This window comes from Erithacus rubecula (assembly GCF_903797595.1).
Source record: "Erithacus rubecula genome assembly, chromosome: 6".
In the NCBI taxonomy this organism is placed as follows: Eukaryota; Metazoa; Chordata; class Aves; order Passeriformes; family Muscicapidae; genus Erithacus; species Erithacus rubecula.
This window is the reverse complement of record NC_136688.1, coordinates 52,451,805-52,469,620: the sequence shown is the minus strand read 5'-3', so window position 1 is coordinate 52,469,620 and position 17,816 is coordinate 52,451,805. Positions and strand designations below refer to the sequence as shown.

At 40.0% G+C, this 17,816-nt stretch overlaps 1 protein-coding gene across 11 annotated transcripts in view; it reads right to left on the bottom strand.

The window, feature by feature from the left end:
• Positions 1–1,576: 1,576 nt before the first annotated feature.
• The window catches only part of LOC306802957 (inverted formin-2-like), a 52,914-nt gene continuing 36,674 nt past the window's right edge, over positions 1,577–17,816 (bottom strand). For 7 of the 11 annotated variants that reach the window (XM_079307700.1, XM_079307703.1, XM_079307699.1 and 4 more), the window contains 4 exons: positions 17,378–17,448; positions 15,529–15,658; positions 14,919–15,083; positions 9,701–10,504 (listed from right to left, as the gene is read on the bottom strand). In XM_079307700.1, coding sequence (XP_079163826.1) covers positions 10,412–10,504; positions 14,919–15,083; positions 15,529–15,658; positions 17,378–17,448 — 459 coding nt within the window. In that variant the 3' untranslated portion in view covers positions 9,701–10,411. Of the gene's footprint in view, positions 1,658–9,700; positions 10,505–14,918; positions 15,084–15,528; positions 15,659–17,377; positions 17,449–17,816 lie in introns of those variants that run through there. The other 4 variants (XM_079307705.1, XM_079307698.1, XR_013774526.1 and 1 more) reach the window with 3 other exon arrangements.

Here is a 17,816-nt window from a genome sequence, read left to right as displayed (position 1 = left end):
CGCGCCGCCGCATTTAAGGCCGCCGCCGCCGCCGCCCGCCCCGCGCTCGCTGACGTGCGGGGCCGCTGCCCCCGGGCCGGGCCGGGCCGGGCCTCGGCTGCCGCCGCTGCCGCCGCTGCGATCGCACGCACGGTCCGCACACAGCCCGGCGCACCGACACACGGACACACTGACACACCGACACACGCTGCCACAGGACCTCTCAGGCTCACAGACCCCTCACACACACGCTGCACACACTGTACTGCCTCACACACAGTTCCCTCATACCATGCACACGGAGCACCCCACGCAATCACGGTCCCCTCACACTCACGGTCCCCTTGCCCACAGGCACAGCTGACAGAAGCTATGGAACTGAGGAGTGCACAGCCCCCGGGCATGCATGTAATGGGCACCTCAGAGGGCTGCAGGCCGTGTCATCGTCAGGCAGACATGAGTCTGAGATGAGCCCGTGGTCTGGACAGACATGAGGCTGTGAGGTGCTGTCACACAGGGTCTGAAGCTGTGCCACTCTGTCGGGGCTGCATGGCAGAGTCACACAGCACACGGGTTCAAGGCATGTGGCTGTGCAGCAGTCTGAGCCTGTGGGGCCGTGTCACGCGGATGTGCAGACACGGATGTGTCGTACTGAGGTACGTGACTGTCCCTGCGACACTCACAAGCACTGGCACTGGCACTGAGGTGGCAGGGTCTAAGGCACAGGAGCTGTTTTCCCTGTAAGACACACACACACACACACACACACACACACAAACACACGCAGTCCTGAGGTGCATGACCCTGTGTCACAGACAGACAGACAGACAGACACTGGCCTGAGGAGCACAGGCCGCTGTCACGGCAAGACAGATGTTGCCCTGAGGCATTTGGGACTGTTGCTGTCAGACATGCAGGGAATTGCACACTCAGAGACACAGGTGCATTCAGAATACTCTGGGATACGTGACAATCGGAAGGAAAGGGACAAGCACACAAGCTGCTCCAGCACACAGGGATCATGAGACACAAACATTCACCCGCTGGTCTGAGAAACACAGGCAGGCGCACTCCGAGTTTGACTGACATGCACATTAGCCTAAAATACATATGAGTGTTGTGACTGAACTGGCACTTGTCCTGTTGACAGGCACATACATAGTCTGTTCCATGGCCCGAGACACTCAAGACTATTTTGGCGAGGCACACATGCACACCCACACACACTCACACACTGCCCCAAAAAAACCAACACAGGGCCATCCCTGTGAGACAGATAAACAAGTGAGGTGTGTGGAGCTGTGTCACAAGGACAGATTTAAGTGCCCACTTGTCTGTTGTGACAGGCAAACAGACCGTGCCTGTCACCTATAATCCCTTCCCCACACACGAGTCACAGGCTAGGCTTGGCTTTTTCTGCAGCACGTGCCCTGTAGCTGCAGGCATGTTGGCACAGTGTCCTTTTAAAGAGTGAGTTGAAATGTGTAAGGTTAACAGACTACTCTGAGGCACATGCACCAGTGTTAGTGTGAGGTGCATAAATGCACGTATATACCAGTACATACACACAGGAACAGAGACAAACCAGCAGAACACACCAGGCTGCAGCTCCAGTGCAGGGGGAACTGCACCAGCTGCTGCTTCCATGCTCCTCACGGCAATTGCATGCATGTGATTCCTACCAAGAGAGCAAGGGACAGAAATTCAGCTTTTTCCAGCGACACATTTCCTCTCTTACACTCTGACTCAGATGAGATGCTGTGATATTTATGAGATCACAAAAGCACATGGTTTGTGCAGTGGTCAAAATGCAGAAGGGTAGTTCCACAATCTGTTACTCTGGCAGAAGGATGAAAAGAAACTATTGGAATACTCTAATAAACTCCTGAGAAATAAAAATATACAGTGTGTACAGCCCCCTTCAAACATGCATATATGTGCCTTCTATCTGTGCATGTAAAGTTCTACCCATGCCTATAGACAGATGTGTAAGCATTTATGTATGTGCATGTGTAGGACATAATCCAGACTCCAGCACCTTGTAGGGATTCATGATGGTAAAAGGAGAAGACATTTGCTCTACTACAATTCTATTGGAATGAAAAAAAAAAAAAAAAAAAAAAAGGAATTGGAAAAAGAGATGGAGAAGATTTAACACTCTGTATGCTCCAGCTGACTATGTAGCAGCCAATAAATATGGAAGAGAAGACAGGAAGGGAACTCCTGATGTTTGAGCCTAGTTCTCTGGTTTCTGCAGTTAGTGAAATCATACAACACCTCGCTGTTCCTATTGAATAATTCCAGAGCTGTTCTAGTTAGAAATCTCTGTTAATTTCCAGCCTTCTGGTCGATTTAAATCCATATGTTCTATGCTGATGTTGCCATTTAGTTTAAATACTTTTTCCTTTCCCTTCTCTGTGTGTTTATTTATAGACAGAATTACATCCAGTCTCCAGCTTTGTTTTGTTCAGCAGAAAAGGACAAGATTTTTTGCTCTTCTCTCAAGGCAGACTCTCAAATTGCTGATCATTCTCACCTGCTGGCTCTGCACCTGTTCTGATTTTTGCTCATGTTTCTTGAATATGGGCAGAGAGAATTGTACACTGTGGTCGATGTCAAGTTCCCTGTTACCTTCTGCCAGGCAATTAGTCTTCTCTTTCCAGATGGAAATATCTCACCTAAGACATTCCTGGACTTGCCAAGTTTCACATGAGTGGGGGGAGTCAGCTCCAGTCCCATACCTCGCTGCAGAGCTGGTATCTCACACACTGAAATACTGCTGCCTCTTTCTGCTATTGGCACTTCACATGCCATTGTTCAGCTACTTTCATGTATATGCATTTCATGTATATATTCACAGCCAGATGCCATGTGCAATCTAATGGCCTGAGAGATGACACTCCAGCTTGGGTTTTAGAATTTTGCGTTATAGAATTTTAACCTTTATTTTTATTTTGACCATTATTTCAGTTTGAAGAATGTGTGGTGGGTTGACCTTGGCTGGAGCAGTTGCCCCCTGAGCTGCTCTATTGCTCCCCTCCTCAGCAGAATGGGGGCAGAGAAAATAAGATGATAAAACCCCTTGTGGGTCAAGAAAAAAAAGTTTTCTGAAAAAGAAGTAAAGGCCATGTGCACACAAGAAAAGGAAAAACCCCAAAAATGTAATTCTCTACTTCCCATCAGCAGACCATGTTTGACCTCTTCTTGAGAAGCCAGGCTTCAGCACATGTTGTGGTTGCTCTGGAAGACAAATGTAATAAATAATAAATAGCCCCCTTCTCCTCCTTTCTCTTTACCTGAGTAGATTCTTCAATCAGTTTGGGTCAGCTGTCCTGGTTATGTCCCCTCCCACAGCCTGCTTGTGTAGGGAGGAATGTTGGAGAGACAACCTTGATGCTGTGCAAACACCACTCATCAGTAGACAAAACACTGGTGTGTTATCAACACCCTTCCAGCTACCAATGCAAAGCACAGCTCTAGGAGGGCTGCTATGGGGAAAATTAATTCCATCTTACCCAGACAGAATACAGGAATCAGTTACTGTGAATTCTTTTAAGACATTTGATTCCTGGTCTAATATGCACCAAATGGTTTGGCCACAACTCCTTGAGCATTACTCTTTGCTCTTTGCTTCTTGCCCTGGTACCAGGCAGTCTAAATCAGACCACTCAAGCTTGAACTTGTTCCATCTCTGGTGGGAACACCCAACACTGGCCATTTTCTCTTCCAGCCACAGGTCCACTTGTAGACCTCATCTGAAAAACTTCTGCACTGGTATGTAATCTCCTTGAACATATGCAGTCAGTCTGGTCCTGCTGACCAAGAGAAATAATTGTTAATGACTTCTCTTTAGCTGCCTTTGTAATTGTTCTCAGCCCATACTCTACATGAAATTGAGTGCCTTAATGAAGTCCATGTCTATTGCATTTCGTCTGTTTGATAGTTGTCAAAGGGAGCCAGTGCCAGAATGATCTGGGGTTTGGCTTTTGCTTTTCCCTTTTGTAGTTTATCCCAATTTCATTCACCTCCAGGCTTTATTTTCTTTCAAATTTTCCTCTAAAGCTTCCCTCACTGTTCTGGCATGTTTCAGAGTTTTTTGCAACTTAATAATGAAATAATTTTGTCCATAAAATAATAGAAACTGTATCATCTCATTGTGGAACAAATATTTGTCCGTCATTGTGTTTATGGTTATTTTTGCAATTTGAAAACAGGAGCCTGAAAGACAGTGAAATGCAGCAGTAACATCACTTAGTTCCCTCACTGATTCTCCTCTAATTCTCCTCAAAACTGATGACTTGCGAGTCAGCTCCACATAGACAGAATACAAAACATCCTTTGCTTCAAAAATACATATTCCTGGTGGTATTCCTCTGCAGAAGCAGCTGTTTACAGCTACATTTTGGAGTCAGAGAGGCTGTTGGAGTTGTATTCATTACCATTTTTATGGCATTTAACATCACCATTCTTGCATGTTTGGGGTTTTTTTCTCTCTTTATGGTACTCTACACCTATTAGTATAGGAACTCAAATATTTTTCCAGAGTAATGTTATTGCTGTTCTTGCATTTGGTTGGTTTTGGTTATCTCTTTTTTTTTTTAAGGGCAAATCATCCTGACATGACCATATTTAAATAGCCCTGCTTAAGGACAGACTCTGGTCATTTTGACAGGAGATGACAGACTTTTCTGCTGTTTGGTCTTTGTGGCTCTCAGCCGCAAAGAATACATTTATAACTTTCATATATCTTCAAAAAAAAGTGCATCCACTCTCAATCTGAGATGTCCATAAACTCCAGTTTTATTTTCTTTCTAGTGCCACCAATGTCAAACCTTCTATTTCTGTCAACTGTTTTATATGTAAAAATACTGGACACTTTGAAAGCAAACTAACCAACACCAGGAGAACAATTCTCATTATAAAAACTCAAACAATTTAACTCAGCATAGAAATAATATGAAGCAAATTAATTATCTGAAGTGACACACCAAGTGACACACATCTAACACTAAGTTCAAAGGAAACTTAAGTCCACTAAAATCAATGAATTTAAATACATTGATGTGAGATGGAAAAAAAAAAAACCCAAAAAACAAACCAACAGATCTCCAAGTTAGATTTTGCTCAGTTAAAAGTAAATGTTTGACTTTTAAATTGAGTAAGATATGAATGGTGAGGTCATGCAGAGCACCATGAGATTTGTAAGTGCCACGGAAGGCAGCAGCCCCGGCCCCTGTGAGTCACCTGGTGCTGGGTACTGATAAAGAAAGGAATGAGCTGTTAGCTCAGTAATCAGAGTTGGTGTCTCAGATTAGCTCCCTGTTCTTCAGAGCTCCTCCATTAAAACCAATTCATCTGGCAATACTTGACCTTTGCAATTCTGCAGAAAAAACATCAAGCATTTGCCTTCTCAGATAAAAAAAAAAAAAAAATGCAGTGCTTTTTACTTTGGGGTGACTAATAAGAGCAAAATATGTGCACACGATTAAAGCAGTGCACTTTAGATTTACTTCAGAATAAATTAACCCAAACTATACTGTTTCTTTTCAGGACTGCATTTTTACCAAACACCTATTTGTTCACATCCCTGATAAAAATAGTGAAGTGGTGCAAAAGCACATGAAGATCTATACTCAGAGAGTAATAAAGAACTAATTATTTGGATAAAATCAGAAAGGCAGTTGGTGGTTCCATTTTATTTTCTGTTTCCATGAAAGACTTGAAGCATGCAAAAAAGTGTATTTATTGAATGTGCAGGTGAATGAAGATGAAAGCAACAAGTGCCATGCTGTAGAGTAGGATGCCTCTCTGAATAAGGGTCAAAATGTTAACATGGTTGCAGAAGAAGTCAAATATCTTGCTGAGATGGAAGAACAACCTGTAAGATGCAGGCAGGTGTCTTTTTACTGTCCTGAGCCCTGCTGCAATGTCCAGCTGGAGATCCAGCACTGCAGAGTGGAGAAGATGTGATCCAGTTGAAGAAAATCAGGAAGAGGTATGAACACAGGTGTAAAAAAATCATAGGATGCAAATACTAGAAAAGCCCTAGGCTGAAAGCTGAAAGGGTATTAGTCTAGGAAAAAGGAGACCAAAGGTGACATGATAACAGCCTGCAAATATGCAAAGCCTGCTGCAAATTACAAGGGAGTGGTAATGTGTTTTCTCTGTGGTGTGTAGGATGAAATGAAAAGCATTTTCATGTTTTATTAGATTAACAAACTAATCCGATAAGCGTGGACAGGTGTGTGAAGCTTCAGTAAGCTTGAAACAAAAGCTGTAAGACCATCTTTGCTCCAACACTACTCATAAGGATAATGTTTGAGCACAGCAGCAGCTTGTCCAGACTTCAGGATTTCTGTTGTCCTTGGGTATTTTTAGGAAGAATTTAGGTAGGAATAATTCAATGTTAACTGCTTTGAGTTAGACCAACTTTACTAACTTTGTATGTCCCAGTGTAGGTATTTTCTGAAGACTTTGGTCCAATTTCCCAAAAGGTACGTTCACCTGTTTAGATGCCCAGGTCAAACAGTTAAGCAACATTTAAGAAGTTTTTCAGTTGCCATGTAAACCTGCAATCACTTACAGGTCTGTGAGTGTGCTCCCATTCAGCTGTAAGCTCTCACATCAGGTGGCTTTGCTACCAAATCCTTCTCTCATGAACACTGAAGGTATAAACCAGAGCAAATACCCCACAAAATTGCATTTTTGCCATGGACAGGGACACCTTCCACCAGACCAGGTTGCTCCAAGCCCATCCAGCCTGGCCTTGAACACTCCCAGGGATGGGACATCCACAACTTTTTTCTCTCTGCCCAACTATTAATCAAGCTGATACAAAAACTAGAGACTTCTTTACATTATTTAAGCTTTTTGAGTAAACATTATACACAGAAATAAGAGCTCATAAAGCCTGTGGAAAGATTTAAAGAGACATTTTAATGAAATTAACTCAACTTGAACCTTTCCAGCCTGTAAAGGGGTGGAGACTATGCAGGGGCATGTGTATTTAAAATGATATTAAAGGAACATTGCAATATGGTTATGCCCATTTATGCCTGTGAGAGCATGGCCTGAAGTCTGCCAGGCTCTCAGTAAAAAATCTGTGGCAAACTCATTGAACTCTGAGGCACAGAGTCAAGATTTATTTTTTTTTAAGAATTTTTGCAGTTTTCTAGAACTCATGGGGAATTAATTTAACTGCTTAGCACTTTTATATTGCCACATGCAGTTAAGAAGCTTTTTCTTTTTCTCATTTATTCACCATATTTTTAGGAGGTTAAGATCCAGATAATCTGTCATGCCATTTGCACTTAAAAACAAGTAAAATAAAAATACCATTACTGTATTCACTGTCAGCACAAGAAAGGCATTTACTCGGAATCTCACATGTTAGTATATGATTTAAAGCTGCAACTAATAAGCCTCACAAATTCAGATACTTTTGTCTAGCTCTGTTTACTAAAATGAAGATATACAAAAGTGAAATGAATCCTGGATTACAAACACATACCAGAGTACAATGCAGCTGTAAGTAAACTCTGCACTGAAAGTTGTACTTATCTTTCATACAGGTTTTAAATCATTATTACACACTTTAAAAAATCCAGCTCAAGCAACACAAGTGACCCAGTAAGATTTTAGCAGCAGAATATTAGCTGATTTCCCAGTTCTTGAAGACTAGATGCTTTTAATATTGCAAAAGCAATTTGTGTTGGTGACATTTAATCATATACCAGCTTGTTACTTACAGCCAAACAAGTAAGTCCTGTGTAAAAACAGACAATAAGAATTTTGCAAGAGGAAAGCTCTTATATTTCACCCTGCATCTATCAATATATGGATTAATAGGATTTGAACTCCTAATTGGATTAGGAGTCTGCTTTTGCAGTTGCTTTCTATGTGTAATGATAGCAATTATTCTCTGGGACTTCTGTATACTGTTCATAAAAATTTACCTACTCTTTATCTTTTAAAAACATTTAATTTTCTGCTGCAGTACAGTATTATAGTGGCATACCTAAATTCTCACCAAATATTTAAATGCATGTTTCCATATTTTGTTCTCAAGTGTTCTTGTTCTGTTGCTTACTCTGGTCATTAGCTATATCCCCAAATTTCCATTATAAGCAGCACATTTTTCCACTTGGTTAGCTGAAGAAACCTCTAAATGTTATTTCTCCTGTAGTAACATATATATGAAATCTGTTATTTTTCCTTGAAGTAACATATAAAATATAGTCCCTGCAATTATCTAATAGAATTCTCCAGAAGATGCCAGGTAATGGAAGCTGCTGCAACAGAAGCTGAAGAAAATAAAGCTGGGGAGTTGCTTAATCCCCTATGAAGCATAGGGGGGAAAAAAAAATAAAAATCAACATACATACATTTATAAACATATCCAGAGGAGTTAACCCCTCCCCCTTCCTTAAAATGTCCGAGTCCCTGGAATCAGCATGATCCTGTCACCAAATTATTTTGGAAATCTTATCTTAAGTCTTATTCACAGAAAAAGTTGTTTTTAATATGTGGATATTTTAATATGTAAGATATTGCTTAGTTGTCTAAATAGTATCTCCACTTGAATTTTGGTGACAGTTTTTGACTCAGTTTGGTTCTCAGCAGCTGAAGGCCTTGCTGGTAATCTCTAAATACATCAGCAATGGGTGCTTCTGACTTCACCTCTCCTGTTTGAAATCCAGAGAACGAGATTATTGCTGGCCCTAAGAGACATTGCTGCTGTGTGCTGTCCCTGGCAGATCTGTCAGCTGCAGAGAAATGATCCTCAGACAACTGGACAAACCAGATATTCAGACTGACAGAGCATGTGACTGCACTTAAGGTCAGAGATTCAGAGACTGCAGATTGGGACCTTTAAAGATCCCTGCACAGGATTGCCCTGTGTGCTGCTGGCATCAAGGGAGGTACCTGCAAAGTTGAAGGGATAATTCATTCTTTGTGAGCCAGGCCTGTAAGCACAGGCTGATAGGGGTTAATCAGATTTACTGTCTTTTCATTCCTTCTTCAGAAAATAATTACTTAACTTGCTGATTATATTATTAGAAAAGCCCAAACCCCCCCATTTTACAGAGAATGAAGAATGTTAGGATGAACTTCAGCATCCTTCTGTGCCAGATCTGATACCCTCTGATATTTTGTCACCATACTCTGATTGAGATTAAAACAGATTTTAAAAATTCATTATTGTTACCACTGCTATGTACAGTTCTCTAAAATCAGTTCTGAAAAATAATTCAGACCCTAAATGCTCTTTAATGTTCAAGTTTATACTACCCAAGAATTAAATCCACCTTCTCACAAAGGAACAAAAATAAAGCCAGCTCCTCCTAAACTGTATCCTGGAAATACAAAAGGTTCTTCTGGTTTGGTGCTCCTTTTCTTTATGGGGTTGAAGCACACCTTTAATTCTTAAAGCTGATAAATGTTGCTTCCTGACTTTATCTTATCATCTACTATATTACTTTTTTTGTATTTTTAAGAAGGTTTTGTTTTGGTTTTTTTGTTTGCTTTTTTAAAAGGAGGGTTTTTTTGTTGTTGTTTCTGCAGCTTTACATTAAGTATGTTATGATTGCATGGTATATAAAACATACTTGTGATAGAACTTGACAAGACAATGTTGAGAACTTTGTTTTGGTCAGTTTTCAATGGATTTTATGTATTTTAAAAATGTATTTCTAAAAGTGAATAACTGTTAAAGAAGAGCTAAAAGGAGGTCATCTATTTAGACACCAGATACAAGAAAACCACAATCTTCCAAGGGTTCAACATCTAGTCTAAAATTTACATTAACTCCACTCAATTTTACTAATGGCATCTTTGCAGTGGTTCTCTGAAGAACCAAGAATTGTAACCAAATGGTATTGGCAGAAATCTTCAATAAAAGTGGATGCCAAGTATTTGCCAAAATGCAAAATTAAAATATACACATGCCAATATTAGCACTAGACATGCTTCATACCCAGGATGCCCAGCACAGCAAGTACTTTCCTGCATCAATCAGCACAGACCTAACTCCTCTGATCAGAAAAAAAGCAAATGTTGTGGTATCAATAACACCAGACACAACTTGCCTACTGTGCTGCATGAAGTTCAAATATATGCAGCTTTCTATAACCCTAAAAGTCTCCCAACAACTATTCAGAACAATAGCAGGATATCCTCCACCTCTGAGCAAAGTAGGATAAACTTGCTCCTTGGGAGTGATATTTTTTTCTAACATCCCTATCATGATTTCTTCCAAACATTCACTTGCACTTGAAAATTGGTAATTGATGTCTCACTATGCATTTGCTTGGCAATTACATCATCCATGGCTAAGTCATGTCATTGTATCAGATCAGCCAGAGTTAACAGATATATTCCTTCTAATTAACAAAAGATTGACTAATAAAAATAAAATTAATTGTTAAATGTATTACTCTCCCTTTAGCCTCTTTGCATCTTCTCCTTTAAACTGTTTCTTCCTTTTTTCAGATTTTGCAGCTTTCTCCTTCCTTTCTTGATTTTCCTGCATTCAGACAGAATGACAAATAAAGTAAATAAGAGTTTCTTAAGGAAAAGCTTGTTAAAAAACTCTCAGTTTGCAATGAATACCTATTCTAAACATGCCCTGTACACACTTAAAACTCTCAGCTGCTGGGGTTTGAGGGTAAATAGAACAGAGCTTCCTGGTCAATCCCTTTGGCCTTCTCCATGTGATGATGTTACCAGTAAACTATTTCATCAGCTTTAACTGCAACTTTCAACTATGGACTGAAATGCATTCTTCTTAATTAGTCCCTTTGTCCACAAAACAGAACATTAGTTTAACTTAATTAGCATTCTAGAGATTTATCCCATAGCAACCTTGTTTGTATTCAGGGATTTCTACCAGAATTTTCAGGAACTGTTCAGCTGTGTTAAACAGCAATTCACAGTTTCTCTTCAGGCTCTCATTAAATTTGCCAGTAGTATTTCTGCACTACAGTTCAGGGCCAGAGTCCAGGCTGGATGTTTGTTGGTACCACTCACACAATTGCTAGAATGGCATAAATCCTGTTGGGATTTATAGGCAGGATTCTGGTTTCCACAGAGCTGCTGGTACCAGATGAATATGGTTAATGGAGGAAGAAAAAGGATTGGAATGATTACTGCTAGCAAAAGAAGATCATTACTCAGTGGAAGAGCATTTCTGGCTTTTGACAAGTAGCACAACAGTGGGAGAAGGTAATTCTGAACAACTGAGATAACTGTAGTATAACATAAAGATGATAAAAGTTCTTTTCTTAAATGTTTCTGCATTTCTTATTCCAGAACTGCGCTTGTCACCAGAACATTGCCATCCCACCTGGAAGCTTGCCTGCTTTTGATTGCAACCAGTCAGTAGTTATCTTACACATTGCAGGTAGATCAGTACTTAATAGGCTGCTGTGTCATATGACAAAACCTAATGACATCCAGAAAGATGTTGATGATTTGATGCAGATAAGATTTTTGATGAGACATATGTGGTCTCCTTTGCAGAGACTTTGAAGCAGAAAATACAATTTCCCCTGATACTGATAAATCCATTTGATTGCTATAGATTATCTGCCACTATTTCCATAAGAGAAGTGCAACAAGTCCCAGAAAATGAGCACAGGTTTATAGAAACAGCCTTTATAGAAAGTAGAAGTCTAGTACTCTTTGGTCCAAAGGAACTTTCAAACAAATAGAGATAGAGAAAACGCGTGAGCATTAACAGAGTTAGTCTATTTGAAAAATAGGAGCATTAGGGGCTCGAGGTTATAGAAACTGTCACTGGGTGCCTTGAAAAGAAATAAAAAAAATAAAAAAAAAAAAAAAAAATCAGTGTACTCTTGACAGAGAAAAAAAGGTTCCATTTGCCCCAAACTGAGAGTGCTTCTGAAAGGATGGGGTACAGGTGGTAAAGTCTTACAGAGAGGTTAGAAACCTTCCATCAGTATAGCCTCCTCTGTGCTTGCTGATAAATTCCTGCTGTGTCTTAGCATAATATCTTTGAGATACTATGACTGCTGGGAGACTTGCAGATTTGTGGACCCTGGAAGGTGAATTCAGGGATATGTTGTTCTGCTAATTGAACAGCACACACAGTAGTGAGAACAGGCTAAAACACATTAGGAATAAATTTATCAATTGAGCAAGCCTGAACCAAATTTTTCTTCAGAAAAATTGTAAAAACCCCCAATCAATATAGCAATTCAATGTAAACACACTTAACAAAGTCTCTTCAACACAAGAAAGCCCAGAAAGATACAGTGGTAGTAGAGCAGAAGAAGAAATACAATCCCTTCTCCACCTTGCTGGATTAGTGAAGGCAGCTGCAGGGATGAGATTCAGTGAAAGAGGGTGTCACTTGGCTTTGCACTTTGTGGAATGTTAGATACTTGCTTCACTTTTGAATTAAAAGATGCTCCAGGACAACTCTTTATCCCCACACTATGTAAAGCACATCCTGTTCCAACACCATATGCACTCTACTGAGGAGCAGCTGCTCCAGCTTGGTTGTCCTAGGGGAGTACACAGAGGAGCTATCCCTGTACAGAGCTGTCTGCATAACCTCTGTCATCAACTGAATACTTCCTAGAGCAGATTTTGTGGAACTTTTCTTCTTTTCCTGACATAAGACCATCTCTTTGCTAGGAGTTCCCTTCTATGAACAGCTGCAAACGCTAAGGGAAATAAAATGTTTCCCACAATCCCCTATAATCATACAGTGATTCTTTTCCCTACAATTTTACCACTCAGTTCTCAGCAAAACTCAAATTCTGATTTTTTTGTCTTTGAGTTGAGAAGCTATTTTCTCCCTGTCTCCTTCCTCCTGCCATCTGCTTCTTTTATTTTTTGAGAACTGGTGAAACAGTCATCAGCCCTGGGTGACAAACCAGCTCCCTTGCTTCCTTTCACTGTGTCAGTTTTGGATACCATTTAGGTATTTGGAAAGGCTTTGTTGATTTCCCTGCAGGTAGATGGAGAGAAAGATGGCAGAGTCTTATTAAAGTAATTCCATTTGTGTAACTCAATTTTTGTTACCTGAAGGATAAGAGATCAGGAAGAACCCTCAGGGATGGGAGAAATATTTTGTTTGAACAAAGTAAGAAACCCCAAGTCTCTGTAGATAAGCTTAGGAGACTTGAAGAGTCACTATTTATCAAAACTATTCCCCTTCTTATTTGATATGGGAATGGAAAGATAGCACTAATGATTTTGGCAGTGCTAAGAGACCTGCTTTACACAGAAGACTCATCCCAAAATAAAAGTTGCACCTTAGCATTAAAGCTTAAAATAAATGGCACTGAGAAGAGATAATGCCTGTGGCTGATTCTAGTGTAAAAATCAAAATCACAGAAAAAAAGATGCTTTAAAAATTAAAACCTTCAGCTTTTCTGCATGTCACTGTTTCAAGCATAAATAATATTTTACTGCAGTGATAGAAAGCAAGGCAAGAGGAAGAGGAGATAAATTCTAGGTCTGCAGTGAAAGAGAGGTGCAAACAATGGGGTTAATAGCTGCAGTATCTCTGAGGTGAGGTGCTGCTGAGAAATGGAACTCAAAATAAGATGAAAGGGAGTTTACATTTTGGGATATAAAAAGAAGCTTTTCTGGTTGCTTTGACCTGCTATGAGCAAGAAGCACCCAGAAATACAGTTTGAATCTCCTGCAGCTATACTAGGACACTACATAACCTTTACTGGGACTGTTTCTTGAAAGAACTGCAGTTACTGGAATTACCTTTCACAGTAAATTTCCAATATAGCTCTCCAGAGATGCTGAGCCTCTCTTAATTCTTTCCTTCATGCCTACAGTTTTAAGAACTTTAAGGATCAAGCATATTGCCAAAGTGTCTGTGGTTTATAGGGTTAATCTTCCAGATGGTCTGTGGCAGTATCACATCATTTCAGAGCCTGGGTAGCTGCATTGCTCGGAAAATTTCAGCTCAGTACTTCACTGGAGAAGCAGGTAGTGGGAACAGTAGAGAATATATTTTTCGTCTTTCATCTTCTATCACTTCCTCAGAAGCTTCATTGTTTTCATCTGAATCTATGACCTGCCCTGAAGCACTCTTCCAGTCTCTCTTGGCAGCAGAGCTGTCTGTATTCTTGCAGTTCTTGTCATGCAGATGGTTCTTTCTACAGAAGGTTTATCCAGGCTAGGGCTCTCCTGGAGTCAGCACAGGAATAGGTGATTGATTCTTGCTGTTAAAATATGCATGAATGCCAAGCCACTATCACCTGGCATTAAGAAAACCCTAAAGTACCTTAGTCCAGGTGTGAAGTGTGCAGTGAGGGAAATGAAATAGAGGTTTACTAGAGAGTTTACTAGTTGGAAGTTATTCTACACAACTTTTATGGTGAAGTTGCTGTTCTCTTACTCCTTATTGCAAGGGGTAAAGTCCTAGAAGTTAAGAAATATAATCCATTGGGAAATTTGGAAGGGTTTTTTTGGAACACAAAACACACTCTTTGGAGCTATCTAGTACAATGAAAAAACAACATATAAATACATCTTCCAACTAAGCTTTGTCTATTGGAAAATCTATCTTTGTCTATCAGCAAAGTCTATAAAGCATGTCAGCTTGCTCATTCTTTCACATGCCACTTTGAGGTCTGGTTAATAATTTTCAGTGGGAAAAATTACTTGAACCATTCTCCACAGGAATCCCTCCCCTCCCCCCCAAAAAAACCAACAACCCAACCAACCAACGCAACCAAGCCCCACAAACAAACAAAGCCCCAAATTTTATACTTGCCCACATACTAATTTTCTGCTGCAGTTTGCAAGCACATAAATTTACTTTCATTTACTTCTGCAACCAGGGTTAGGCAGCCCAACTTAGAGTAGAAGAAAATAAAAATTATTGCCTGATTTAGAATAAAATAAAGTTATCAACTTATTTCTAAAGAGTCACAAGGGCAAACCACCTGTAAAGTCTTGAGGAAGATCTCTCTGAAGCTTTTCATTGTGCTGAATACATCTTCCAAAGACAATTTTTTTCGATCTTCACAAAGATAATCAGCAAGTTCTTCCTTCTTCTTTTCAATGGTGGCAAATTGCTTCTGCAAGTCCTTCAAAGCATTGAGGCTGCCCTGAGACACATTTTATAATATAATTTATGCATATTAAAGAGATCTGTTCTGAAAAGATGAAAAGCCAGGATGTTAGGAAATACGTGGAGGAGTGGGGGAGGCATATTGCAAATCTCTCCACTTTTTTCCCCACAAAGCACAGTGAGACAAAACATGTTTCTGTGCTGCACTGTACATATTTATAGTTGCAGCCTACATTTCATTTTTAGGGCTTTCCTTTTTTTTTAACCCACAGAAAAATCTGTCTGGTCCTCAGCTGTTTCCATATCCCAATACCACATCACAGAAACACAGGAAAATCTGGGATACTCCTTCCATCAGGGCACAGTGGAAGTGCAACAATGACCCTTTTCCCATGGGGCTTTATGAGCAGTTGCAACCTGAATCACAGTACCTTTAAGAAGAGAGTGATTAGGAAGAAAGATGGGAAACATGTCACACTCACATTACCTACTTGCACAGATTTTCCATGCTGTATTTTTAAATCATCTGTTGACAAAAACAAGTGTTTCTCTATTTCCAACAATTTCTTCAAATTGGCATCTGCCTCAGCCTGCATGACGTCAATGTGGATTCTGAAAGGTCCACAAAAGGGACAGTACATTGAAGGGGAAAGTCTTTTGTTTGCATTAACCTAAAAGGTTATTATAAACATTATCATCTCTGCAAATGAACATGGAATTAATTTTCCAGCCCAGACCTTGCTTTTGTAGGTAGTTCTTTTCTGTATAATTTCTTTCATGTGTGCAAACCCTCATCTAAGAAAGACTCTGTGCTTTTGCTCTTACTACCTCCCTGGATGGACTGTAGAAGAAGCTCACTGTCCTAATATTCAAAAGCCTCCAAAAAAATTCCAGCCTTTTTTTGTTCATAGGCAACACAAACTCATCTCCCCTGTGCCAACACGCTCCTTATTTAGCTGGTTCTTTTCCCAATCTATTTTTAGTTCAAAATTCTATGTCCTCTCTGTGTTACTTTAGCTTGTGTGGAGATCCAAACACAACCATTGCCAAACCAACATCTTCTGTAGTTCTAAACTACTCTCTGGGCCAGACAAAATTTACTGATTCAGCAAAACCTGGCTTGGTGTTTCACAGTGCATCCAGGTGTGAGCAGCATTAGGAGAGTCCCTTGCAGGATTTGAACCATGCACAGTTCTCCACAGGCTGATTAGCAAATCAATTTTGTAAGTTTAAGAGTGTGACTAAAAGTAGAGGGCAACTACTTTATGCAAAGAGTGCATTTATATCATTGGCCACCAAGATCTTGTTTCAATCAAGAAAAGTATTTCTATTATGACACAATCCAAAAAGAAATTCACAGTTGAAAAAAACATTCACTTTAGCATCTGCAAAGACAACTCACAAAAGCCATCATGTTTTTCTGTTTCATTATGGAGTTAAAATACTTTCCAAAAATTATTTAGCAACTATATAATAAATGTCAATCCATCTACAGATTTAAAAGATTTAAACTCCCTTCTTTGAGTTATAAGGAAATCTAAATCACTACAGGGTTCCTGTGAACCCTCTGAATTCATAACAGGATAAAAAATGTTAATCCTGGTGCTACAAATGTGGATTCTGGTTGGTGTAATTGAACATATGTGATTCCTTTCAGCTAAAGAGAAAGAGCTGGCAATAGACTCTTGAGGCTTTCAGGCACCTGGGAGAAAGTCAAAAGCCTCCAGAAACAGGTTTTTCTTTCTAACCTCATATATTAGAAACACATGCTGATAGTCAGCTGTGGGAGTCCTGAGGTCCCCATTTGCCAGTAAATCACCCCAATTGTTCCCTTCTTACATAAGCTCTGTACCTCCAGGTGGGCTTTCACCTAAAAATCACAGACTGCTGAATTGGAAGGGACCCACCACGATCATCAATTCCAACTCCTGGCCCTGCACAGCACCATCCCTAAGAGTCACACTGTGTGCCCCAAAAATATTGTCCAAACACTTCTTGTACTGCCTGAGAAACTTCAGGGAATATATGTTTCTACTGCAATATGTGGAAGAAGAATTGGGTCCTTGAAAATGAGGGAAATTCACTATCTACCCAGTCTTCATCTAAAGTAGTACTGGATCCACAGAAAGAAAAATCACAGAGCCCAACCTAAAAGTCTTAACCAGGTTGAATTATAAATCTCAGCACTGTTTGGTGTTGAAGGGAACCACTCTCTCCCACAGCAAAGAAATATTGTGACCTTATTACACCACCATAAAATGACTCAGCTCCTTGTTGGCTTTAAAGAGGTTGGTAATTCATACATGACAAAAACAAACAATAAAGTCCTACCCTGCTGCCTTGGAAACAAAGTCTAGATCTCTGGGAAGCTGCAGGAGATCCATGTGGCTTTTTTCAACCTCCTAAAAATGAAGAGAAAAAATTATTATCTTAGGCTGTCAAAGAGTATGAAAGTTTTTCAGCTGGACAACATCAGGACTGAAAAATTAACACTTCAGTTTTGTTCTTATAAATGTAGGGATAAATTTAGTCTTTTTCATTTTTTCTCAAGTTGGCATCCACAGGGAGTTAAAAAGAAAGGAAAATACTCATTTTAAGTGATCAGGCTGACATCCCATGGGCTGCCACAGTGCGCAGGCTGACCTGAGATTTTGTCTTCATACCACAAAAATAAATTTCGTTTGACAGATGCATTTGGGATATGTGTCAACACAAGAGAGCAGTTGAAGAAGAGGAAAAAAAACCCAGCAAGCAGACATGTCAAGTGAAG